Source organism: Larus michahellis, chromosome 3 (genome assembly GCF_964199755.1).
Source record: "Larus michahellis chromosome 3, bLarMic1.1, whole genome shotgun sequence".
Taxonomy (NCBI): domain Eukaryota; kingdom Metazoa; phylum Chordata; class Aves; order Charadriiformes; family Laridae; genus Larus; species Larus michahellis.
This window is the reverse complement of record NC_133898.1, coordinates 99,249,671-99,276,377: the sequence shown is the minus strand read 5'-3', so window position 1 is coordinate 99,276,377 and position 26,707 is coordinate 99,249,671. Positions and strand designations below refer to the sequence as shown.

The window sequence follows — 26,707 nt, the reverse complement described above, 5'->3', positions numbered from 1 at the left end:
GGGCATCAGTGCTAATATCTAGAATAAGAGCAGTCTCTTTTATGGTTGTATAATGACTAGCTGGCACTGGAAAAGTGCACGTACAAGTCCATATTCCACATGCTTGCGGAATTCCCATACACCTTGTCATTTAAAGTTACATGCTCATTAAAGCTGATGCACATCTTGATGCCGAAGATTTTTTAAAATTTTTTTTCTTTTTGCACTGCTCTCAGCTCAAATGTAATGTGCTTGCAGTTCAATATGGCCCTAAGCTTTCCCATGCTTCAAGACTATTTGTCTACCTAGAATTTAATAAAGCTTTTGACACCGTTTCACACAGCATTCTCCTGGAGAAACTGGCTGCTCATGGTTTGGATGGGCATACACTTCACTGGGTTAAAAACTGGCTGGATGTCCAGTCCCAAAGAGTTGTGGTAAATGGAGTTAAATACAGTTGGCGGCCAGTCACAAGTGGTGTTCCTCAGGGCTCAGTATTGGCGCCTGTTCTTTTTAATATCTTTATCAATGGCCTGGGCGAGGGGATCGAGTGCACCCTCAGTAAGTTTGCAGATGACACCAAGTTGGGCGGGAGTGTTGATCTGCTTGAGGGTAGGAAGGTTCTACAGAGGGATCTGGCCGGGCTGGATCAATGGGCCAAGGCCAATGGTATGAGGTTCAACAAGGCCAAGTGCACTTGGGTCACAACAACCCCATGCAGCGCTACAGGCTTGGGGAAGAGTGGCTGGAAAGCTGCCTGTCAGAAAAGGAACTGGGGGTGTTCGTTGACAGCTGGCTGAAAATGAGGTGGTCAAGCAGGCAACAGTATCCTGGCTTGTATCAGAAATAGCATGGCCAGCAGGACTAGGGAAGCGATTGCTCCCCTCTACTTGGCACTGGTGAGGCCACATCCTGAAAACTGTGTTCAGTTTTGGGCCCCTCACTACAAGAAAGACATTGAGGTGCTGGAGCATGTCCAGAGAAGGGCAGTGAAGCTGGTGAGGGGTCTGGAGAACAAGTCTTACGAGGAGCAGCTGAGGGAGCTGGGGTTGTTCAGCCTGGAGAAGAGGAGGCTGAGGGGAGACCTTATCGCGCTCTACAACTGACTGAAAGGAGGTTGTAGCCAGGTGGGAGTTGGTCTCTTCTCCCAAGTAACAGGAGATAGGACAAGAGGAAATGGCCTCAAGTTGTGCCAGGGGAGGTTTAGGATGGATATTAGGAAAAATTCCTTCACTGAAAGGGTTGTCAAGCATTGGAACAGGCTGCCCAGGGAAGTGGTTGAATCACCATCCCTGGAGGTATCTAAAAGATGGGTAGATGTAGTGCTGAGGGACATGGTTTAGTGGTAACTTGGCAGTGTTATGTTTATGGTTGGACTTGATGATATTAAAGGTCTTTTCCAACCAAAACAATTCCATGATTCTGTTTGTGAGTATTTCAATATTTTAACCACACAAACTACTGCCTCCGCAGCTTCAGAGTAGGTACTGATACCAGCACTAAACTTTGAGCTTTACCCTTTATATTTTTAAAATGCTTATACATAACCATAATTATTTAAAAGATGTTTTTTTTTCTTGTAGGGAATCAATGGAAAAGATGGATTGCCAGGTCCTCCGGTAGGAAAACATGCTTTTGCATACTCCTAGTGTATTTTGTTCTTCACAGATTCTATAGCTGTTAATCCTAGGCAGCTGCTTTCAGCTCTGATAACAGATGAATATACAACAAAGCCTTTAAGTTTATCTCTTTTCCAAAAAAATTTTTCAGGGTGCTGTGGGGAGACCAGGAGATCGAGGGCCCAAAGGAGAACGTGTAAGTCCCTTGTTTTAATAACTTTTTTCCTTTCACTGAGCATCTAAGCACCTCATTAGCGCGTAATTTACCAGCAAATGCAAGAAATTAATTTTCTGTGAACTTCAAGCACTCTCTTAGACAACTAAGAGGTTTAGTCTTAGACACCACTTGATGGAATTAGAATTGAATTGGCTTCTGCATTTAGAGGAAAAATGCATTTTATAGACTTTCTAACACAGTTGGCCCCGACAGTGTAAATTGATCAATCAGATGAAAATTAGAAAGTAGCTAATCCTGTTGTGATTCTATCAGACGTTGCAGGAGCTATAAAGCTTTCCTGGGAGCTTTGTATGTCACAAACACAAATCATGTTTTGTATAAAACAAGCTTGTTACACTTAGGCAGCAGGAATGCCAGTGCAATACCTTACTGCTTGCCAAAACATTTAGACAGTTCTGTTCCTGGTAATGAGATCATGGTGGGCAGGAATCATTACAGGAGGTGAGAGGTGATCATTATTTTGCTAGAGCGAAGAAAATCCTAGTGCATCCCCTGCTTCTCTTATAACTTTATTAAAGCCCTGATGTCCTAATACGATTGATACCATATTTATTTGATGAATCAGAAAAGCACCTCCCTGTGCAATCTGGAAAAGGAAATGCCGCTTTATGACACTGAGGAGACGTGAGGTTTTCACCGTTGTTATAATAATCGTCCCTTACAGGAATTAACAGTTTGCAATGTTCTGTTCCTGCCTTTAAGGGCACAAACAAAATGTAAGAACTTTCTTATTGTACCGCCTACGGTGTACTGCATTACATCAGCCTTGACCTTCTTAGTGACAACCTGTTGGAATTCCCTGTGCGCATACAACCAGAGGAAGAGGCTGGACCTGAAAGTGCATGACCTTGAAACATACTGGTGCCACCTAAAGCTACATCCTTGAAAGAGTTTACCAGGTTTTGGCAACGCTGTTTGCAACTGGCCAGACTACGCAGCACCAGAGAAATTAAGTAGAGCTGAACTACGTGTTTTGCTGAGGAGCTGGGATTCATTTACCCCAGTCTGTACCTTTTAGCAGGGAGGAAAATGTTGAAAAAGTCTGTGAGAGACAGAAAGCCTTAGGTCTCTTCAGCAGAGTGCAATTTGGGAGGTTTTAGGCTAAAAGAAGAGAGTGTATTCATTGCAATCTCATTGGTGACATACATACACACATGTACGTGTAGCTATAGATGTAAATATGGATATATACTTGCTCTCTGAGAGGTCACAGATGCCTGAATCTGCTCCCACTTCTGGAATCACTGGCAAACATGTCATGATCTGGCTCTCTCTGTACAGGGTTAAAAAAAAAAAAGTATAAGTACATGCATATAAAGAAATATGTAGATACATGTTAAAAAATAAATCAACTTCCAAAAGTATTTTTGTCTCAAGTGATAATCAAAATCTCTCACAAACTTTTAAAATAGGAAAGTTATAAATACACCCAATGCAGTATCTGAATACAGTTTTCAGAAAGCTGTCAGTTGTTCCTTACAGTTCTGCAGGAAAAGAAAAGGTTTGTTGATAACGAGGGAAGATCTGCCTAAGAAATAACAATGAAATACACAGCAGAAGTCTGCATCTCGGATAAGAGATCAGTGGGGGAGCTGAAGTTGGATTTGTGGGTTTTTTTTTCCTCTGGATCAGGTATTACAGCCCTGCATCTGTGAGAGAGATTGCAATGATTACTGAAAATAACACAAAGTCAGGCTTTTCTCGCAGCCATTATTATTATTGCTACACAGCGTACTCCTTCAGTTCAAGAGCAGCTGTTGCAGTTAAGAGAAGCATCAAAATTGGAAGGGGTAGAACAAAACTCTTGAGGTTTTCATGTCTAATATAAGTATATCCTTGTAGAATCCATTTTTAAGAAGGAAGAGGTCACCTGGGCTGAAATAATCTTATACATCCTTTGAGTAAAAAAACAGTACTGTTACTGCTGTATAAACTGAGTGACAAACCAATTGAAGACGTGTGGTTTATACCAATCAGAAATACTCTTTTCAAGTCATTTCAGCAACAGGTTAAAGTACTGGCGGCTGGCTCATTTATTGCTATTATTTGCGTACCTTGGTCACAGACTGGGAGCCCACTGGACAAGAGCATGTAGAAACACAGGCAAAACAATTGCTCCTTCTGCACATAATTTAGTACGAGATTAAATGCAAGACAGAGGAGAACACTAGAAATGCGGAGGACTGAATAAGTCAGCACAGCAGGCAGAGATCGCAAAACATAAATGTCCTGCTCTGGTTTTTATACAATCCGTAGTGAAGGAGAGTTGAAAGAGGAATCTGGAGGGAGGTACGACCTATTTTTATGAATTTTTACGAGGCGCTTCTTCCAAACACAAAGAAAACACTGAAGGCAGTTAAAAAATGCTTGTTTGAAAAGTGGCTGTAGTATTTGATCTGCCTCCTGCACGTTGACAGCCTGTAAAATGGGAATCATTTAGAAGAAAAGCAGTTCCAGGATCAGCTTCACACTGCCATAGCGCCACGGTGCTTAGAAGTGTTTCATAGAGAAACCTGCCCTTTTCTTTATTTCTAGTAGAATAGCTATCCATACCTACTCTGCAGGGTTACAAACCTGAGAAATCATATATGCGTATTTATGCCTTAAATGTGTTTTTAATGAAGGCTTCTTGTAAGTACAGTGATTTTCAGACAGCTTTTTTTATATATGTGGGTGCATGCATGTATGTGTGGTCTCATTTGAACGCAATATCAGACAAAATAGCGTATTCAGTGGCTCCCTACACTTCAATCTCCAAAAAAGTGAGTAAATGAAAAATGATATTAAAGGCTATATCTCTTTCAGGTTTTGCAGTAACACATGGTAGAACAGGAGTTGTTCTTCAATTTTATAGTGTTTCAGGTTGCTATGAGTGATGGAGGTTCAATGCGAAAACTTTGCTAAGGCCAGGAAAGAGCCTCTTCCATGCAGACTACAGAAGTTCTGCTTTTTTCGTTTTTCCTTTTTTGTTTTTCCTTTTTCGTTTTTCCTTTTCCAGAATCTTTCCTCTGCCCTTAATTTCTCAAGGTGTTGCAATAGACATCCTGATACGATAGCTATGTGCAGGACAGAACGATTTTTCCTTTAAATCTTAAAATGTATAGAAATCTGAAAAGGTACACCTCTTCCATCAGAACATTACTCTTTCCATTCCCCCAGTGCACACGCAGTGCCTTTCCTGCCCCCATCAACTGTTGAAAATTTGAGTCTTTGACAAGGGTTACAGGTGTCTTTCGAGTATCTCATCATATCTTGGGGTTTTTTTACTGAATAGCTAAACTAGCTGTGTATTTGTTGGAAATCATTCATATGCTGCTTATTTAGAGTTTTGCGCAAAGTATTAATGCCCAGAAACTAAAACAGGAAATCAAGAGTCTACAGTATTGGCAGGACAGATCTTTTAAGAGAAACACAATGAACGTAATCACACTGAGGTTATTTCCATGTCACGCTGACTTCCCTGACTATGTGATCATGTCAGCAGTTTGGCAGGTTGTATTGGGTTTACATGGCAAGGTGTTGGTAACAGGGGGGCTGGAGGGGTGGCCTCTGTGAGAAGATACCAGGAGCTGCCCTCATGTCAGACAGAAGCAATTTCAGCCGGCTCCAAGGTGGACCTGCTGCTGGCCAAAGCTGAGCCCATGAGTGATGTTGGTACTGCCTGTGTGATAGTAAGGGTAAAAAATGCTGCACAGCAGCTGGGAGAGAGGAGTGAGAAAACAACTATGCAGACAGCAAGGTTGGTGAAGAAGGACTGGAGGAGGTGCTCCAGGCGCAGAGCAGGGATACCCCTGCAGTATGTGGAGAAGATCATGGCAAAGCAGGCCATACCCCTGCAGTCCATGGAGGGTTAACAGTGGAGCAGATATCCATCCTGCAGCTCTTAGAGGACCCCATGCTAAAGCAGGTGGATGTGCCCTGAAGGAAGCTGCAGCCCATTGAGAGCCCGCACTGGAGCAGGCTCCTAGCAGGACCTGCAGCCCATGGAGAGGAGCCCTCACAGGAGCAGGTTTTAAGGCAGGGATTGTGTCCCATGGGGGACCCACACTAGAGCAGTCTATTCCTGAAGAACTGAAGCCCGTGGGAAGGACCCACAGTGGAGCAGTTCATGAAGGACTGTATCACATGGGAAGGACCCCATGCTGACACAGGAGAAGAATGTGAGAAGGAAGGAGCAGCAAAGATGAAGTGTTAAGGACTGGCTGCAACCTCCATTCCCTATCCCCCTGCACTGCTCAGGGGGAGGAGGTACAAGAGTGAGGAGTAAAGTTGAGCCTGGGAAGAAAGGGGGTGGGTTGAGGGGGAGGTCTCACTATCCTGCTCTGTTATTCATTTGCAATAAATTAAATTAATCTTTCACAAGTTCAGTCTGTTTTCCCCTGACGGTAGTTGGTGAGTGATCTCCCTGTCCTTATCTTGACTCACAAGGTTTTAATCTCATTTTCTGCCCTTGTCTTCTTGAGGAGGGGGAGTGAGTGAGCGGCTGGGTGGGTACCTGGCAGGCAGCCAAGGTCAACCCACCACAGAGGTTAAAATTACAGGTGTGAGATGATGAGGTCTCAGATTTTGACATTTGGGGTTTTTTCTTGTGGGAGACTTTCAGAGTTCAGAAGCTCTGCGCGATACAGAAGGCAATTTAAGCTCCAATTGGGAATGCATTATGATTTCAGCTAATGCAATGAAACATCACAAGTTACAATGGTCTTTGTGGTAAAGCTAAATTATAGTCAGTAATAACCTCTAACTCACTGGAAATCACACAGATTGGAGGACAGTTAGGTGATAAAAATGTTATACAACCTCCTACTTGCATCCTTACCTTCCTTTCTTTTTCAATCTTTACACGTCATGTAAATATGACTTAAGAACATAACTACACTTTTATTGGTTTATCGGTCAGTGATGTTCCAGATCTGGATACAGTTTACCAGCACTTGCTGTAGATTAAGAATGTAATTAATTCCATTAATTCACCCCTCATAAATGTAGATTCTGGATTTATCTAGTAATGATGTTGTCAATTCTTGGTGCTGTTTGCTGCTTATGGTGGAGCCTAATACTAGCTTAAGTGATGCAGCAAGGGCAGTCAGTGACCCTTAAGAACTGCCAGCTGTTCATTAACAATCTGAACGTGTGACTTACGGCACTCTGCTCCGCAGCTATAGTTCAGTGAACTAATAGATAGTGCATTAATACATTAAGTCCTTCTGAAAGATTTAAATGCTCACAAATAAATTTAAATGCCATCTCGGCCCATGATGGCAGCTGTTGCTGGCCAGAACACTGCTGGCCTTTAAATTATGTTGTTTGCAAGGAATTCACTCATTATAAATGTATTTGTGTACTTGTCGTTTCTTTGATTAACTGAAATTTTGTGTACATGCAGAAATAAAATATTAGGCTTCTAGGGAAATTTACAGAAAAAAGCCTGATGCCTTGTGCCTAGGGGAATTTGAGCACCTAAATTCTATCTATGCCGTATTGGACACTTCTAGATCCTTGTATAAGGGCTATAAACTTTCTGTGCCCAAGTTCTGTACTTGAAAAGTGGGCTACAGGGTCAAGCTATTTTTCTGTCATTGACTTCAACAGTAAAAGTGTTAGAGAAAAAAACCTTACTTGCTGGGTTTTCAGAGACAAGGGTTAGCCTGTAAAATCAGCTTCTCTGCATGACTCATAAAATCTATTTCTGGACAGGGAAGAAGTTTCTCCTTAGCTTTCTTGGGTGCCTTTTCCTAGTTTATTCCACTGTATGCAATGGTTTTCTTTCTGCTTTTATTTTATGCAGGGAGATCCGGGTATTCCAGGGGACAAAGGTCCACAGGGCGAACGAGGGAAACCTGGCCCATCAGGAGAAAAGGGGGATATGGGTCCTGTTGGGCCACCAGGAGACAGAGGCTATCCAGGATCACCAGGTCATCAGGGTCCCCCAGGTTCACCAGGACCCCCAGGGTTTACGGTAAGAAAATTCAAGTTTTCCTTGGTTGCTTGTGAAGTCAGAAAACATGAAGGTAGCATGCGCTGAGCGGTGGAAATTCAACCGAGCAATACCGCAGTATCAAAAAACCTAAGATAAGAGATCATTTCAGTATTTAGTTAACAGACGTGGAAAAAATATGCCCAGGTGATCAAGCAGTTACTTTTTTTTTATTTTTTAAACATCTGCTGTGGATGAACTAATTATTTATTTATTTTTCTTCTGCAAATCTATATGGCTACTCAATAATGTCAATTTTCAAGTTTTTTATAAACTTAGGAGCTAAAGTGTAAATGTTTGCAAATGAGAAAGAGAAATCAATGCGAGAGAAATCAGTATTTTAAAAGACAAATTGAATGCTTCCTGTCAGTTTTGCGTACCTTGTTTTGTCTCCACATCATTTTTGGCATCATGAAGTGTCCTCTGCATGTTTCTTCTGATATGTATCACCTTTTTGTTTTCTCATCAGGCTGATCCAGTCTCACTTGAAGAAATAAAAAAATATATCAAACAAGAGGTTCTTAAGGTTTTTGAAGGTAAGAAAATGAAGTATTATACAATTAAATGTAAATCTGTTCTAAATGTTTTAGATCCCTATAGCCTTTATATACTTTTCCGTATGTGTCATCTAACTTATGTTGGACCGCTTAGTCCAACATAGCTGGACTTAGTAGCTATGCTTAACTGTTGTTTGAGTCTACTCTAACGTAGTTACGTTCAAACAATTATACAGTAAAATATCTGTTGAACAGAGTACTTCCTTATGTAAAAGATTAGCATTAAAAGGTAGTTTGCTCCAAATCATAATAGCAAACATTTTTGTATATCCTTGTAGATACATATGCATCTGCAATAATGTATGATACAAGTATGTATCTACAATGTATGGTAAGGCATTGAAGATTTATTTAAGGGGAAACAATAGAAATATCTAATTATTTTGGCCACTTAGTGGATGACTATCTAAATGAGACAAAGGGTTGACAGCTTTTAGTTGTGCAGGTCTGAACTGCGCTGCATTTTCAGCAGACCACCCCGCTGAGCTCCAAAGTTCCCTTGCAGACCACCAACTTCTGGCACAGTTTTAGACAAGTACCAGATTCAGCCAAGGCCTTTGTACTATGTAAGTTTTCTTAGGTGTGTCATTACTCTGAAAAGGAAATATTTTTCTTCCTCAGCGTTTTCTTAGTCAGGGTTGAAAAGCTGTGACTCAGGTAGGTGTCTGAAACAAGCTTCTGCTAGAACACCTCTTAACAACGGCTTCTTTTATGTCTGCAATATGCTTAGCTATTTTGTCATTACTATTTGTATATACAAAACCTTTTAACTTTTAGGGATAAAAGAAACCATATAAAGTTTGAGCCTTTAAACTCTTCAGGCATTATTTCACTTTGTAACAAGGCTGTCATTTTGTGTATTTTTACCCTTCCCCAGACTGCTGGAGTGCTTAGGACTCCAACCTACTATGTGTTTCAGGAGCAGTTTGTTGGCTGCAGTTACCTCCTGTTCCCATTCAAATGGAATGGTAACAAGTGTTTAGTATATTCATAAGAAGAAAGAATTAAAAGGTGTCCTGCTTACGGGGAATATTGGTTTTCATTATTACAGCTATTCCATTTTCTATGCCTCACTAGTGTTCCCACGAATCTTCTATTTCTGGCTTTGTTTCACTTTGCCTATTTTTCTATCACCTTGCTTATTTTTTGTTTGATGCCCACTCTTCTCTTTACTCTATTTTTTTTCCTTAAATCTTAAAAACTCCATCACAGTAAATACCAGCTAAATTGTGGAATGCTTAGTTAGGTTTTTTAATCCAGTATAAGTGAGACAGATTCAAGGTTAGAACCTATTTTTTCTGTCTCTAAGGAACATTGAAATGTTACCGAGTGCACTTTGTTCTACCAGCATGAACAGTTCATGCTGAAATCTCTGCAATTAATAATGTTTGCTGAGCACTTACAGGCTTTTTCACAACTGTTTTCAGCATTTCAGCACATTCCAAGAACCATTTGCAGTATTTAAGCTCTACTTTGCAATTTAAGATGAGTTACAAACATAGAAAGTAGCCCTTCATAGAGGTGCTGAGTACTAATTGTTCTGTGTTCACGTATTTTAAGTATTTCCATGAACAGGAATCAGAAGTCATTTGAAATACTGAAATACGTTGGTAAAAAGAGAGTTGTAATAGAAACTTTAGTACAAATTCATTCAGATTATTTCAAAGGGTAAAGACTTAGACATGAGTCTAAGTTGGAACTGAAGTTGGAGTTGGAACTGAAGACCTCAGTACTTGTTGGGAGCATTTAATACCTTGACATTTAGAAGGATCAAACACCTTACTTCCAGAAACTTATTTTAGCTGGAGCTTTGGGATTTATTTATTTTCCCGTATTTTGCTAGCAGATTTCTAACCCACTTTTTCTTGTGCCCTTTGTTAATGAAGAAAGGATGGCTCAGTTTGTATCCCAGCTGAAGCTGCCAGCTGCGATGCTTGCCTCCCAAGCTCATGGGAAACCAGGGCCCCCAGGAAAAGATGGGTTACCTGGGCCGCCGGGAAACGATGGTTTGCCAGGGCCACCGGGAGAACGTGGAATTCAAGGTAGGAATTCCAAAAAATGTTCACATTAATTGTATCTTGAAATATTTATACACTTGCTAATGATTGTTAAATAAGCCAGGATTACCTATCTAGCTTCCTAATGATTAACTTTTAAAACTGTACTTATGTTTCTCCAGACTAGATCTAAATATTAACCCGTAGTAAATGTGTGGATTTTACTGATTAAAAACTCCTAATCGGTGCATTTTATTCTAATAAATGATAAAGTTAATTACTGACAGAAATCTAAACCTGACAGATATCTAAGCTACTGTAGCAGTTATTTTTTTCTCTAAAATAGTTTAACAAGGTAGAAGACCAATGCCAGCACTCTGATGTAACTACTTAGGTCCTGTACCATATTGAGAGACCATGTAATTTAAGTAACAAAAGATCTCCGAGTCTGAGTGCTCTCAGCTCTGATCCCGAGACAACACAAGGGAGAAAAAAACGAAGGCAAATATTGTTCTTTAAGAAGCAGTGAAAACTGAAATATTACCATATGAATCCTTCTTACAGTGAAGTAATCTATTTTTACAAATCAGTTTCAGAGTAATCAGCTTTTCACTATAACCCAAATGGTAATTTGTACATTGCAATGCATTCGGACAGTAGAGGGCTCTCGTTCCACTGAACTGTCTTTTACTGCAAAATTAGCTTCAAGGGATCCAGGTTCATTGTAGCTGGGCTCTACTGTAGAGTCGGCCCGTCAGAGAATAAACGGAAGAGGAGAACAGAATAAAAGAAAGAAAGAATTTATCAGTGAATAATATTTTGTGGGTAATATGTAATTTGCAGTTTATCTGTAGGTAGTTCTTTATTATCTTTTGTTAGTTTGGTCTGCTCTGGAGTCAGAGCAAGTCAGAATGGAATGAAGAACATGAGAGCAAAGCTGAAGATGTGTGGATCCTAAAGCTATCAGAAGAATAAAGACTTACTAACACTGATAAGCGCAAAGCCCTGACAGAAGCTTGAAAAATGTGATGAGCTCAGAATGAGAAGAACAAGGATAAAGGATCAAGGAAAGCAATAAAAGGCTTAGAATCTTACAACACTGACTTCATCATTACCTAAATATTCAGATCACTGTAAACAGTCAACTTCAATGATGATGTATGCGGTGGTTAGTCTCAGATGCTTCTGGGATGCGGAACGTTGTACTAGGCTTCATTTCCAGCTAGAGAGCATCTAGAGTGAAGATGATAGCTATGCTTGAGAAAAAAAAAAAAATAAAGCTGCTTTTTCATGCCTTATGCTTAAGTAAAAGTAGTGCCCCATGTACACAAGATTTCCATTTATTTTACTGATATGCTCAATACTCTTTTTTGATTAGTACAAGTTAAGCAAAGTGAGAAGCATTTACTTCTCTCATACACCAAAACATATATAAAATTATACTTCCAAGGAAAGAAAACCAAAAATTTGTCTTGCCTTCTTTTTACACTCTGAGTAAGAGAAGCACACTTACAGATGCCTTTCCCAGTTGTGCCTGTGCGTGTTGTTGTTTTTTTCCGACAGTAAAAAGAAATTCAAATCCCTGAGCAGATTGAAAAGTATCCTTCCATATTCCAGCTGATTTTCAGCCATAAAAGCCATAGCGGGACAAGACCTCTTGGAGAAGCATGTTACGTGCATGTGTGGCTGAGACCATCAAGGTAGCATGCTGTGTGCACATCTCCCCAAGTCATAATACGCATTTGGTATGGACTGACAGATATTCCTTATTATATTTACTCGGTAGTAGCCCAGATTGCCGGCTCCAGGGTTTTGATCAGGTTTTGCTGTGTGCAGTAATACATACCTGGGCTGACAGTGTGAGTTAGTCCCTTGTCCTATACAGCCAGTGAAAAAAAGCAGATACTTTTGGAAAGCAATTAACAGGACCTCTACGAGCATCTCGAGAACAGTTTGCGATGCTGCACACTGAGCAGAGAGCCTGCTAGAGCCAGCCAGCAAGAAGAGCAGGTGTCACTGTGTGTCCCAGGAGGTATTTAACTGGCAGCTTTGCAGGGGTCCCTCCATACACCCCAAGTGTGGAGTCAGTTCCCTCAGGAACTGGCCTGGCCTGGCCGGATTCCACCAGAGCATCCTACTGCACAGCAAACCAATAGGTAGGGGTTAGTCCCAGAGGCAGAAAACATAGATACTAAGTCTTGGAAGTCTAAGCGTGGTCTTCAAAAAGTGTATTTAAGGAATTATTAGACTCTTGGGAACAGAGTCGCTCAATGAAGTCCAGAATGTTATCTGCTGGCCTTCAGCGAGGTTCACACTCAGGTACTTCCCATATACAAGTAATTTTTATTTTATATGGTAGTCTTAGTAAAAATATAGCATGCACACAGAAAACAAGAGTTGCAACAGAAATGGTGAAATATGCAATTGGCATTTAAACAGACTTCTTATAATGGTGATCGGAAGATATTTTTTAATACATACATATTTCTTAATTTAAAAAATAACCTATGGCATATGCATCAGCAAACTGAAACTCTGAGGCAGTGTTACCAGTGAGGTGTACAGCATCTGCTTAAGGAGGAGCAGAAGATCTTGTTTACTCTCTATGTGTTTTAAAGGACACTAATGTCTTGTAGAGAAACAGGAAATTTATTTCAAGACTTTGTAGACAAGCTATAGCAATGTCATCCATTTGCAAACAGCCAGCTTGTCATGTAGCAGAGGATCTAGCTCAATTAGCTCCACTGACTTAATTGGATTTTTAAAAATATAATAGAAAGTGAATTTTGGACATTAGGAAAAATTCGCCTTGGGATATTATCCTTTACATTAATATGACCATTGATTTTTTTTCTCAACAGACAAAAGAAGGTTTCATCTTAATTAAATTTCACTGTTTCTGTCAAATTAAGGAAGTTTTAGATACTCATAACTCATGGTAGCCTGGAGGAATCAAACATCACAGCTCAGGAAAGAAAAATACCATGTGATAAATAGTCAAAATTCCTTATCTTTATTGCTGATCTCTGTTGTAAAATGTATATCTCTTATTATACTATTAATTTGCATGGTGGGAGCATCTAGAAACTTTGGCTGACATCGGGAACCCATTGTAATGGATGTTGTCCAGACACAGTGACTCTACTGAAATAACCGCACTGGTTTCAAGTGTTACCTCCTGCAAACTGTACTTTTCTCTTCGCACCCTTCCTGTTGCTTTGCAGTTGTTTGTTTTTAAGAATGGAGAGTATTTGCACAGTAAAACACAGTGGTGTTCGGTCTCATTGTTCCCTGTCGTGGTAATGTGTTTGCTTCATATTTGTGTTAAAGAACCTCAGATTTCTGTAGATACTTGACATGCTAGTTTCAGGTACTGCATTATCCATGTGGATGTAAGAGGGTCTCCATGATATAGGTGGAATACCTTTTGGAGCTGTTTAAATGAGAGAACTTTTTACCTCCGAGTTCCTAGGCATGAACTTGTGCCGTTTCCAAGTAGAGCTGAGGGTGTTGCGGTAGCGATGCTTCTGACCGGGATGTTTGTGGAGAGCACCAAACCGAGAGCTGTGTTTTAGCTGTCACTCATCTATGAGCAGAAGAAAGTTTATCCATTTGGACACGTACTTGCTACATACTGCTACCAAGTGTTTACCGTACTACCCACATTGGGTACATGTTTACATACCACAACTTTTGGGTTGCAGGAGTCACAACAAAACTTCTGGAACCCTAGTGAAAGGCTTTGCTAAAGCAGTCGCCTTTTGAATAAAGCAGGTACCTCTTACTGGAATGGTAATTCTACCAGTAAAAACAGACAGCATCTTATATGTGCCTTATGTTAAAAACAGTAAATCAAAACCTGATTAAAGTGTATGGTAACATTTTCCTTTGTGTGGAAGTTCGTCACTTTAAGCTCAGAGAGGTGATGTTATCCTCTAGAAGTGTAATCATGGTCCTACTTCTGAGCAAAATATACCTCATTAAAAACCAAATATTTTCCTGCTAGAATTACATGTTACATTGTTCCGATTGTTTACACATAGGCCTGTTGACTAGTATGCTTACACCCTATTAAATAAAGCCTTATTTTTAGAAAAGATACCTGGGTATCTTTTCTGATCAACAGGGTCAACAGAATGTACCTGCAGATGTGTACAAATTACACCTTTGCATGTGTATTCAGATACAGCCAGTAATGCTTTACACTACCCTGGATCATACATTTGCATCGGCGGGCTGCTCTTTGTGCTATTGTGGGGTTTTTTTCCTTATTGTCTTGGATTCCAGTGATGTTTACAGAATCTCTCGGTTGATCTCGGTCCCTTTTCAGCTATAATGTCTTGGTTACCTGCAGTAATGGTCGTCATGGAGCTTGTAAATGTGATATATCGTAAATGTGATTTCTCTCTTTTCCCCATAACTAAAGAAATGCAATACAAATGATTAGTGGCAGCACTACTTTGTAAAATTAGAATTAACTGGGTTTGTAGTGAGAAATGTACTGTAACTATCTATTGTAAATTAAGAAACGTAGAGATATATACATAATAAATAGGAAATGTAATAGATCCTGTGGTTGTGTGATTGAGCTTCTCAAACAGTAGTTACACAAGATTTACAGAGCCAACCAACTTGATTTAGTTATAGATACTACCATGGTCATTAAAGAGCAAAATCAAGATTCATAATGGAATACAAACACCTGCATATTCCCTTTTCTGGGTCTTTATAGCTTGTGTGTGTGTATATGCCTTGTACAGTCTGCTTAACACAACTCAGTGAATGCATGGTTAATATTGTTTGTTTCTCTGTGAGCTTTTAAACAGTTGATTTCCTTTGTTACGTTATGCATGTCACTCGCTTGCTTTTTTTAATGGTTTTGCCTCACTGTAATTTCCTTGTTGGGGTGCTGAGAGAAGAGTAAGATAATTGATGCTCTGTTTGAAACCTAGAACGATTGCAACGGACTTCCCACCAAAGCGTATAATGAGCCTGCGTTTAAGGCAAAGCTTGAATACTGTGTGTACCATTCCTGCTGCATTGTTTCTGCTGTAACAACCCTGAATTGGTACCCACAGCACTCACAGTTGTCCTGTAAAGTACCAGTGTTACCACAGACCACAGTACACTGACAAGACAAGCTTTGCCATCCGTCTGCCAGTGCCCACTAATCTTCCTGAGGCATCAGGTGGATTGGTACCACCACGCTGACTTCTCTTTTAATTCAGACCAAGCTACAGCTCTTCACAAGAGGAAGTTTATTGTATGGCGTACGTGACACTGGAAATATGCTGGTCCCTGAAGCAGAACAAATTTAATTCCAAATGTGATCAGAAGTTGGCAAATTAATCTTCAACATATGTCACCTTACGTGCCAACATCTGAGGTTTGGGGAGGGAAAAGGATTTCCTTGTAATCCCTTTTAAAGCAAGGGGTTGTGGCAGGTGTCACGTTTGTTCCTTTAAAAATGCCTTAATCCCCTGTTCTACACAGATTACATGGTCTAAACAGAAAAAGCTACATTTTTAGATGGATTTTTAACTTGAAATATCAAACAAAACGTTATACTGATGCCCACGAATCCTCTGCTCTAAAACAGCCAGACTGTTTCCAACTAATAATTTTTTTTGCAAAGAGTTTAAGGAAAAAGAAACAGGTTGGGCATGAGTTGCAGCACTTGAGAAGACAGAAGCTATTTAGATACATACAAAGCTATGCCCTGTGAAGAAAACAGATACAAATATTCAAAGTATAATTAGTAATCACACCTTGTTAACAATATGCAGGCACTTGGGTCAAAGTAGGTTTTGCACACTAGAAGCCATACGAGCTCTAAAGTACAAGCTTTAAAGATGCCTCAAGCCACATGAGGGCAGCTCTGTAACTCCGGAGCAGGAGTGGGTCTTCTCTCACATGTAGGGGAGTACCTGAGCACACAACTTCCAGTTTACAGTCTAAAAAAGTGCAGACATGAAGATTTATGTAGAGCAGAGAGGCTGAAGTCTCACTCGGTGGGCTATCAGAGAAGGGCTGGTCAGACTCCAGGTGGCCTTTGGGTTGGTGCTTTGCATCACTTCATCGAACAGGTAACACTGGAACAGAATATGCATTTGGTTCTTTATTAGAGGAACTTCAGGAAGATAACTTAAAATCTCAGGGAAAAGTCCGGCTAGCAAACAGAGTGAGAGTCCTCTGGGAGAGGATGCAGTGATTACTGCTAGAAATCCTCGTGTCTTCCAGAAGGAACATATAAATAGAAGAACTGTCTCAAAAAAAGAAGTGAGCATGTGCTTTCCCAATTACATTTGTCTTGATACTTTCGTGTCGCTAAGATATACAGAAGATGGCTGTTTATAATAAGAGGACGCTCTTATTTTCATATCTTTATTCTGTATAGGTTATAGAGGACAGAAAGGAGAAAGAGGCGAGCCTGGAATTGGACTGCCCGGTAACCCTGGACCACCCGGCCCTGCAGGTACAAGTCCCCAGATTTCTTTCTGCTGTTGTTATTTATGAACTAACAGGCCTTTCTCCTGCTTCTCACGAGCTTGGCTGTAGCGTGAGGTCAGACCCACCTGCCTTCTCGCGGAGGAGCTGGCGCGCAGCCGACTCTCGGTGATGAAACGCGGGGCACTGCACGCGCTCTGGCGAGGACTCTGCTAATTCGAGCTTTGTTTTACCAGCTGCTGGCCTGCCGGGCCCACCGGGGACGCCAGGCTCACCCGGACCGCAGGGACCACCTGGACCTAACGGAAGATGCAATCCGGCAGATTGCTATTACCATATATCACAGACTCGGTCACACACCAGCGGGAAATAAAAACCCTCTCCCGTAGACACTTGGGTTCACAGTCACTTTTCACTCCTCTCAATAAGTTAATTTAATCTTTGAAATACTTGGTGCATTTTTTCCCCCTCGACACTGCCTGGCATATAGATAATTTATAAGGCACAGAATTGAGCCTTTTTCTATGTTATTTGCAGTGTCGTAATTATGAAATGATGATATGTATTTCCCAGAGTGCATTCCATGTGTTATGTTTCTCATATTTATTTTGCTTAGAGGAGAAAATAGGCCCAAATAATTTTCATAAGCTTCTTTCTTCGAACAAAAAATATTTTATTATAACTTGAGACTGTATGTACGCCTCGGTATGTAAGCTGGCTTTATTTTTCTTGCTGGTGTTGAAGTTTAAGCGGAGAAAATGCATTTCTGAAGTTTCAAAGCAGGACCTGAGCCTGGAGCACTGGGAACTCTGTCTAGTCTAAACGTTCGTGTCCCTTGAGGAGGATCCAACACGTGCTTCTGAACCGGGTCTGTGTCGTGCCCCACGAATGCTACCCACCGTTTCAGTCACTTCCTAGGTGTCGAAGAAGGAAATGAAGATGTGTTTATGATCTCTCTAACCCCATGCAACGTTTAGCTTGACTGAAAATGCGCCATGTGTAGCCCCGAGAAGCGTCTCTCCTGACTGGATGTTGTCCCAACTGAGGGCTTGTATGTTCATTTAGTCATGGTTACGTAGACTCTGGATATTAAACTTTTAGGGGCTGGCGGTGGTGTCCGTAGCTGAGAACTGGCACATCTTCTAACTGTTACGTGGACTTAGTGATTACTGCCTATAACCAAGCTACTCTGCCATCATGTCTGCTTACAGCAAAGGCGACCTCTTGCTTTGGAGCAGAGGTGGTGGGTACACAGTGAGACAGTCAAAGAAGGAACTTTGCAAGCCACTAGCCTTACAGATGGCACAGTTTTCCTTTTCCTCCTGCAACAACTGTGTGCCAAAATAAACTTGAGAAGAACGTGGAAACATTAGAGCACAAAACTCACAGGTCCTAATAGCTGGTTGCAAAAAACTGAGCTCAAGAGAAATTTGGCAAAATTACTAAACCCTCCTTGGAAAGGTCTACTACAGACAGCACAACTGCATGCAGTTTGCAGGCACTGAGTAAATCCTACGGGACCTGACGTTGTCAATAAAGGAAAAACAGCTATAGACCTCAAAGGGTTGAGCAAAAGAAAAGATGGAGAAAATCAATTGTACAGAGGCTGAGTCTGAAAAACAGGGAGGAGGATTGGCTGACGTTTCACTCCTGATTATTAGGAAACAGATGATCCTAGGTTAGTCCTAAGGAATTTGCTATGGTGCAATAGAAAGTGAAGGTGCTATTGAGAAAACATGGACAGCTATAATAACCCACGACCTCAAAATAAACCCATAGTTCACAAGCAGCAGTGAGGGCTCTTGTCCCACCATTAGGAAGCCAGTGGTTGTCTCCACTTCAGGCTGGTAAGTGGTTTTGGTGATCTCCGTGCTTGGGCAGTACAGAGCCACCAGGGACGCATTCCCAAATTGGAAGTGCTGGGTTCCAGGGAACCTGTTGTAAGGCATTAATCTGGCTGACTTCTGGGTGTTGCTTAAAAGCAGTAAGGAATGAATGGTGGGAGTCTTTTAAAAAAACAAAATACATTGTAATTTGTTCTGAATAGAGTTCCTAGCGCTTGTACCCAGACAAGAGGCAACAGAGTTAACCCGGGTAGCTGAGGAGCACAGGCAAGGCTTAGCCACGCTTTCTGAGAGAGAAAGCATCCTCCAAGAGCAACCTGGAGTTGCCACTTAATGTGCTGATCAGTGAGGCGTTTTGAGGGAAGAAGGCGCTGGGCACAAGAGCGATGATTAAGTAAACTCGGAGATCAAAGGCTGAGAGTAAACACCTGGGACAGGAGAGGGCGGAACGGAGGAGGATGGCAGAAACCTATGGCCTACCACGATACCAGCCCCTGAAGGGAATCTGCAAGCTCTAACGTGTCCTGCGGCTGGGGACCCCTTGGGGGGTCAGGGTGCTTTGCCCATCCCTCGTGAGGATGGAGATGGACGGGTCACAGCTCACAGGCGAACCACAGTCCTCATGCCTCCTTTGCTGCTGTCACTGTCCCTTGAAGGCGGCGACCGCCCCTTCTCTAGGCCAGCACGTCCTCCACTCTGGGAACGGTGGGCACCTGTCCTGCCGAGGTGAAGGTGCATTTGGAACACGTGGTCGGGGCTATGCTTAGCTCAAAAAACACGCTGCTCCCATTCCAGACCTCCGGTGCCCATGGAGCACGTCTTGGTTTGCTCTGCGGCGTCGGCCGCCTTACCAGATCTGGTCCCCAGAAGCTGTGTGAGCGCTGGGGACTGGTGAGGTGGCTTGAAACTGAGCGCTTGGCTGTCCCCAGGCACCCGCTGCTGCTCTCCGGGCCACAGGTCTGCCAGCCCAGCGAGTAAAGCCAGGGGCCTTCCACCAATGTATATATGGGTGTATATACACCAGCGGAGGAACGGGCCCCGCATACTGTTTTCCATTCAGCCAAATGAACTGCTGGTCAGGTATCTTGCATGAACATTGGTTTTTTGGGGTTTTTTTGTTGTTTTTTTTCATTGATTTCTTTTTACTTCTTTAGTAATTCCAATATCTGTAAAAATCTAAATATTTTTTTACTTCCTAAGTTAATTTTAAACTTCATTTTCGGTGATAATATCGAAAAGGGTGCTGTCTTGTAAAGGGTGTCCGCGTGACTGAGAGGTTTCCGAGCAGCCCCTGTCCTGGAAGGCTGTACATAGGCTATTGCGCCGCGTTAGTGGTATGTGTATATTTTGGGGCTTTTAGCTAGCTGAAACCGAGCATCTGTTATTTGCCGGATGAAATTGCTGTATGTTAATTTACTTGAATTTATCGGAAAGCAGAACACTTTTTATATTTGGAGAAGTTTATTTTTTCATCTATGTTTCCTACAGATGCCTTTTTTTCTTTTTATAGGCTCAAACCTAAAGGTCTTTTAAAATGTATTTGAACACTTTGAATTGATTTGCAGCTAACTTTGGTAATTATCTTGTTGCGTTATTTTATATTTTGCTAAAGGCCCACTTTAATTTTCTCACGTGAGAAAACGGGTATTTTGTTATATGGGCTATCTCGATACCTTTTTTAAGATGCCGTGTTCTTCGCTGGGGTGGAGCAGAGTTAATCCCAGCGTAACTTCAGTTCACACTGGGTTGCTCCCGCTCGACATTTTTAGAATTGAAAGCAGAAGGTTGCTGGAAAAGGTGCTTCTGCATGGTTTTCTGGTTTGGCCCCTGAAATTTCTTTGCCGTTTCAGACTGATGTTGTTTTGGGTTTTGGGAAGGGGGCCAGGGAGGGCTGAGGGGGTGCTAATCTATTTTGCAACTTGCTTTATCAATTTCGTATCTGTTTTGAGCAGTCTGTGCTGCAGTAAGTGTTGCAAGGAACTAAACAGGGAGGATTATTTTTTCCAGTAACATAAGGTCTTTTTCTGATTTGGGAATGTTTACGTACAACAGGACCTTGAACTGAAATACCTTTGACAAAATGTTTTAAACCTTTCTTAAAAGCACTCTAAACTTTGTTCTAGTTCAGGGCCAGGCTATTATATTTTATGGCAAATCGCTTTATCACCTACCAAGAACGTGTTGGGATTTTCTTCAGATAGCTATGTACAGAACTACTCAGGAAGTGATAAACTTGGTAAGAGGGGAACTTTTCTGAGGCTGCAACATCCCTCCTTTTGTCTTTTGTCCACACGGTGGAGTTCAACACGTCCTTTCAGTGCACAGAACGAAGCCCAGGCTGAGCTCGCTCAGCAGCCCAAGGAGTGACCCAGCGCCGCGGAGACTCACGGCACCAGAGTCAGTGTTTCTGATTTTGTTCTTGAGCCTGACTTTTTTTTTTTTTTTTTTTTTTTTATAAAATCCATTTGGTTTTGCATGGTGGTATTTGCAGAAATACTGCCTTTCCTGGGTAATTATGTTCAGATAATATTCTCTGGATTTTATTTGTGTTTTGTATATATACGCTTTATAGAAGAACATGCAGTAGTGGGACATCCCGCTTTCAGGCATCGTTTATGTCCAGTGTAATGATGTTTATCTGCGGGGGAGCAGGGATTCTGCTACAGTTAATACGAATTACAACAGCATCCTTCGTACGATTGAGTAACAGTGCAGCCTACTTAGTAATGTTTTAAGAACCAATATTTTTGTCTTAAACTGGATTTGGTTTCAATGCTGAAAGAGCTCTGTGATATGGCAAAAGGGTTGATTGTATCATCCATCCTCCCTTTATGTTTTATGATTGTGGTTTATGACAGATGTTAGATATGCACAGCTTTGTTAAGTGTATTTTTTAAATTAATGGATAATCACACAAGGTATTTTGGCGCTTCTTTTTTTTTTTCACAAGGGTGAAATACTATTTTTCATGTCAGTGTACACTCAATTTTTTTTCTTCTTTTTCTGTAATGTTTACATAAAAGTCTTGTAAAAACCCCAGGGGGTAAACTAGGATTTTATAAACTTGTTTCTCCAAATATACTACAAAAAGCCACCCCCTAACCCTGCATTTTACCAATGGAGTAGAAATGCTGCTCTAACGTGACACATTAGAACATGAGAAGTATCTCAGGAATCAAAACACTGTTGGTTTGGGGCGGGGGCGGGGGGGTTAGCGTGTTTTTTTTTGATTCTGGATGTAGTGAGTCATATCAATTTTCCTTGAAATCTGTTACATCCACTACAACTAGCGTGTACTGGGTGGATGTTGAAATCCATCTGCACACATGTCGGTGGGTGTAGGCCATGGAGAACAAGCTCAGCGGTGACCTTGCCTTGGTTGGTGTTTAAGGGGAAAACTCAAGCTTCACGACACCTTAAGGAAGTGTGGTTTTCAAATATTAATTGCCAACAAACGTTACAGACTCTAGACCAAAATAAGTTTGTAGCTAAAAAGAATGTAGTCTACATGTCTGTTAGCAGTTTTATCTCTGAGTCTGCTCTCCTACAAACATAAATGCATTTAATTATTTACTGAAGTTTCCATGTAAATATGTTCTGTCTCCAGTCAATATATTTGAAGAACTTTCAATCGCATACCTTATTTTATTATTTTCTTTCATTTCTGAATGATATGCAGCTGTCACTGAATGAATCACAGTACATGCCGACTGGTTTCTTCTTTCCTTCATTATATTTTAACTTTGCAACATTTAAGGTTCGGTTCAATGGAAGTGTATTAAGTGGATAGAAAATTGCTTTTTACATTATTATGTGGCCATTTACATGCGAAATAGGATTCCGGATGGAATGGATATGTTTCACATGCTTTCTGTTTGTGGCTCTGTCAGAAATGACAACCTTTCCTTCCGGGTCAAATCACGGGAGGGAGGATGCAACTGCGAACGAGAGAAGGGAGAGGCACAAAGCCACCGCAGCGAGCCCCGGGGAGCGTTCGGCACCGGGGCCGCAAGCCTGGGCCGGCGGAATTCAGGGAGGGGGTTGCTTTTGACCACACCGAGGTCAGGCTCGTGCTTCCTATGGGTTGGTGAAACTTAGGGCTCCACAGTCTGGAGGAAAAAAAAAAGGGAAAAACCTTGCCCTTATACGTATATAAAATTTATGGAAGTTAATCTAACCTCTGAGTCAGATGCAGGTAACTTTCCTGTATGAATATGAGACAATCACTTTTATTCAAGAAACTGATTTACTGAACCATTTAACTTTAGGTAACCTTAGGTTTTTTCATTATTCTCTTGCTGCCTGACTCTCCCAGGGGAAAAAAGAGAACTCCTACATGAATGGCTAGGTAATAATTTGACCACAAACTTCATTCTCTTTCTTCAAATTTAATAATGGCTTCAGCAAGCCACTAACACAGTCTAAAGCCGCAACAGTTTACTAGTCCTTTTGAATGCATACACAGCAAGCAAAACAGAACAGTAAGGCAAAAGACCGAAGGGAGGGGAATAAAACTGAAGCTGTAAGAAATCAGGTGGGCATAACTTGCCCCAAAGAATAAAGATATTTCTTCTTTACCTGTGATCCCCGAGGAGATGCAGTGACTGCATTTTAAGTGTAAAGGAACCAGGAACTACGTGGCCAAATAATAATACAGTGATGAGCAGGTCAAGCAAACGCATTTAACCCAATCACCTCAGCAATTTAAAAACATTTGCAAAAATGCAGCATGTGTTTGTACACGAAACACAACTGCTAGGCTCTGCTAGGAGGAACCAATGCTGTTGTCTCTGAAACTAAGGGACTTGATTTTGTTCCCTCTGTCCTTCAAGTAACCTTTCAAGGTACCATCTGTTGACGCTTTCCCATTTTGAAGGAAGAGGAAATTTGGTTGTAGATCTGTGTTTGGCTCTGGGTAAACTCAGATCATGAGCAGGGTCTTCAGGGAAGCAACATCTAGTGTAATCCTCCCCAGCCTTGCTTTCTTGCCTCATTTAGGAGCTCCAAATCGTGCTCTAGAGCTCCTTTGGCCAGAGAAAGACTCTGTGAAATACTCTTCAGAGTTTTCTGGTAGCACTTCATACTGGGTTGCTTGAACCCGGTGATGGCTGTGAGAGAAAACTTTATATATAAGCTCTCTCTATATATATATAAACTATAGATGCATAACATATCTATAGATATTTTAGTGCAGTATTTGGCAGCAATGTTACTAATACTTGTTAGTAGCCTAGTAGGAAGGCATTGCAGTCACCATTATAAAATACGGGATTGGATTGTGAAGAACTGGTTATCATTTTGAGGACGGTTATTAAACATCTTTCTCTTGGTTCCTGCCTGCGCTTAAGTAACGGAGGCACTAAAATATGTATTTATCACAGTGCAATTAAACCTCCAGAATTAAGAGTGGCGACAGAGATCCTGATGGGTAAAGGGGATTTTTCACTAGTCTTTTGTTCAGAAAAATCTCATGGCCTTTTATGATGTTGAACCAGAAAGAGATGAGAACAAGTTTTACGTGGGGCTTCCCCGAGATGCCGGGAGCATCTGGTTAGCACGGGCAGCACGCTGTCAGTGGCTTCTGAAACCTCTCAAGCTCTTTGCTTTGTGCCTTCTAAATATATTTATTTAAACTAGCACTATTTTCTTCTGTATCACCGGAGTCGATACGCCTTTCTTTTACATTCATAATCCTGTCTTTATTTTCCAAATCTTTATTTACTTGAATGTGCTGTTACTGAAAATTCAGTTCCTGGTATTTTTTGGTACCTGGTCTACCGTTCTTCAGATAACTTTTTTCCCTCTCTTGCACAACATTTGGACTTGGTAAATACTTAGATTAACCAACGTGTCCCATAATGACTTATAATGGGCCTGAGGATTTATTCTTCAGTTCTGTATTTTAAGCTAAAACTCATGAGTCAGCTCGAAGGCAGAAAAATCTTTCACAATCTTAAGCTATCCACTGATACAGAGTCTGCATTGAATTGACCCTCAGTGTTGAATTTGTTTGTCTGTAACAATTCTTATTTGGTTTTTACATACGAATGTTTTCTCTCCTACATGAGTTTCTTTCCATTGTGGAATTTTATGCATTTTTCAGGCTATATTTTTTAAAGCAGTTCACATTTGTATTTAAATGTTGGGGGGTTTTGCTTCTTTTGATTCACTATGTTTATGCATTACCTATGGAAAATAATATTTTCATTCTGTTACCAGTTGGGTTGGTTTTTTCTTCTTTTTAACAGTTTTACACACTTTATAGTCAAAATAAAAGTTTGCTGGTGAAACTACAGTTTGTCACTACCACTAATGTTTTATTTGTTGCCCTACGTAAGGAGTACTTTTGAAGATTATGCCATAAAACAGTAAAACCTGACCTGATTCTAAAACTGTAGAGATCACCCGTATGTGTTAACAAGCTAATCACCGTGTATGCAATTGTCTGGATTTGTTTCTTAAGAATGAAATTCTTTGCAGTCATCTATTCTGATGACTTCTTGTAGCGTTAATGCCGGAGATGTTGGTTGTGAGAGAGTTTGGCCAAACCAGAGGTGCAAGAGAACTGTTCTGTCTCAAGCTTTGCCCAGAGCCTCTGGGAAGGATGACAGATTTATATATATTTTCTTTTCCCATCTTTTCCCCGAAATCTTACCCAGTGCTGTTTCTGTGGAACTAAATGGAGAGCGGTAGACACTTGTAGACAAGACTCGCTTGTAAAGATTGGACCTCTGTTATATTTTATCATTTAAAATACTGGGCTGTGCAAGGGACATAAAGAGATTACCAAAATTAATACCATTTAACTCGTTCTCAAAAGTCTCTAATAAACGTGCAAATATACTTTGTTTTAGTAGGCAGTCTTATCAGACATTTTTCTCCCAAGTGATCTCTATTTACATATTTTCTCTCAACACATGAGGTGCCCAAGAAGCTGCTTTTAAATGCAACTAGAGCATCAGGTTTGGTGGGGAAGGCTTATCTATTGGTTTTTTCAAGAATTCCTTTTAGAGTATACATTATTCCACTACCTTTCCCTTTAGTCTTGTCTTGTACATCGCATGCAAAACGCATAGCTCAAATGATCGTGTTATTTCTTTATATTCTCACTGGCATACAAGTCAACAATTTTGAACATAAACAGACACTTAAGGGCTAGGAAAAAAAAATAAAAAATCAATGCTTAAATCAAGTGTGCCGAAGTTTGTATTTAAAAATTTGGATGACTAATAGCAAAATGAAAGGAAACATTATAGGATGGTTTCATTGTTGTCTTTGAGACACTTCAGAGAAGATAAAGTCAAACGCGCAAATAGTTTATACAGAGAGAAAGAAAATATCCACATTGCACGTTTTTTGCTAAAAATTGTGTTTATCTAAAAAAGGCAACTTGGGATGTCTAACGGCTGTCTTCTGGCTGTTCTGGTTTTTGGTATTGAATGTAACCATACATACAAAAACATAGGAGGGTTAAAACATTATTTATTTGGGTTTTGTACAACCACAGATGTTACTTCAAAATCTGTAATCTCTACTATAAAACTTTTATGTTTCTGGGACTTAGAATTCCCTTGACAGTGGCTACTAGCCTTTTATTTTAATTTCACATAGAAGGAGGCAAGCTGGAGTAGGCTTCATACAAAATTATGAATGCAACACAAATTGGAGTGGAAAATTAAGAGGTTATTCCACGTGGCTTATTCATGAGAACACAGTGATCATACTTTTACAGAGATTTACAGCATAAAAGTTGTCAGGGGTGGCAGGTTTTCATAAGAACAGCCTCCCCCCTGTGTTTCTACAATCGAAATGAAGAGCTGAGGGAGGCTTAGCGTATCCTGTACAGCACATACGTACAATGCAATGACTGCGCATGAAGCGATGGCATCTGCTCGGGCGTGCTCTGAAGTTTATTTTACAAGTATAAAAGAATAGCTACAACTGAAGTAAATAAACTATTCCTTTTTTATTTGATGACTGAAGACACATTATTTCTCTGTACATCATACATAGGAATTAAGTCGGGGAGGAGGAGAAATCACAGAAACT

At 40.8% G+C, this 26,707-nt stretch overlaps 1 protein-coding gene across 11 annotated transcripts in view; it reads left to right on the top strand.

Annotated features, from left to right (window-relative positions):
• Positions 1-24,953, top strand: part of COL19A1 (collagen type XIX alpha 1 chain) — a 217,860-nt gene extending 192,907 nt beyond the window's left edge. For 9 of the 11 annotated variants that reach the window (XM_074581449.1, XM_074581448.1, XM_074581444.1 and 6 more), the window contains 7 exons: positions 1,563-1,598; positions 1,750-1,794; positions 7,625-7,795; positions 8,283-8,349; positions 10,257-10,412; positions 16,765-16,842; positions 17,051-24,953. In XM_074581449.1, coding sequence (XP_074437550.1) covers positions 1,563-1,598; positions 1,750-1,794; positions 7,625-7,795; positions 8,283-8,349; positions 10,257-10,412; positions 16,765-16,842; positions 17,051-17,187 — 690 coding nt within the window. In that variant the 3' untranslated portion in view covers positions 17,188-24,953. Of the gene's footprint in view, positions 1-1,562; positions 1,599-1,749; positions 1,795-7,624; positions 7,796-8,282; positions 8,350-10,256; positions 10,413-11,246; positions 14,859-16,764; positions 16,843-17,050 lie in introns of those variants that run through there. The other 2 variants (XM_074581451.1, XM_074581454.1) reach the window with 1 other exon arrangement.
• Positions 24,954-26,707: the final 1,754 nt, after the last annotated feature.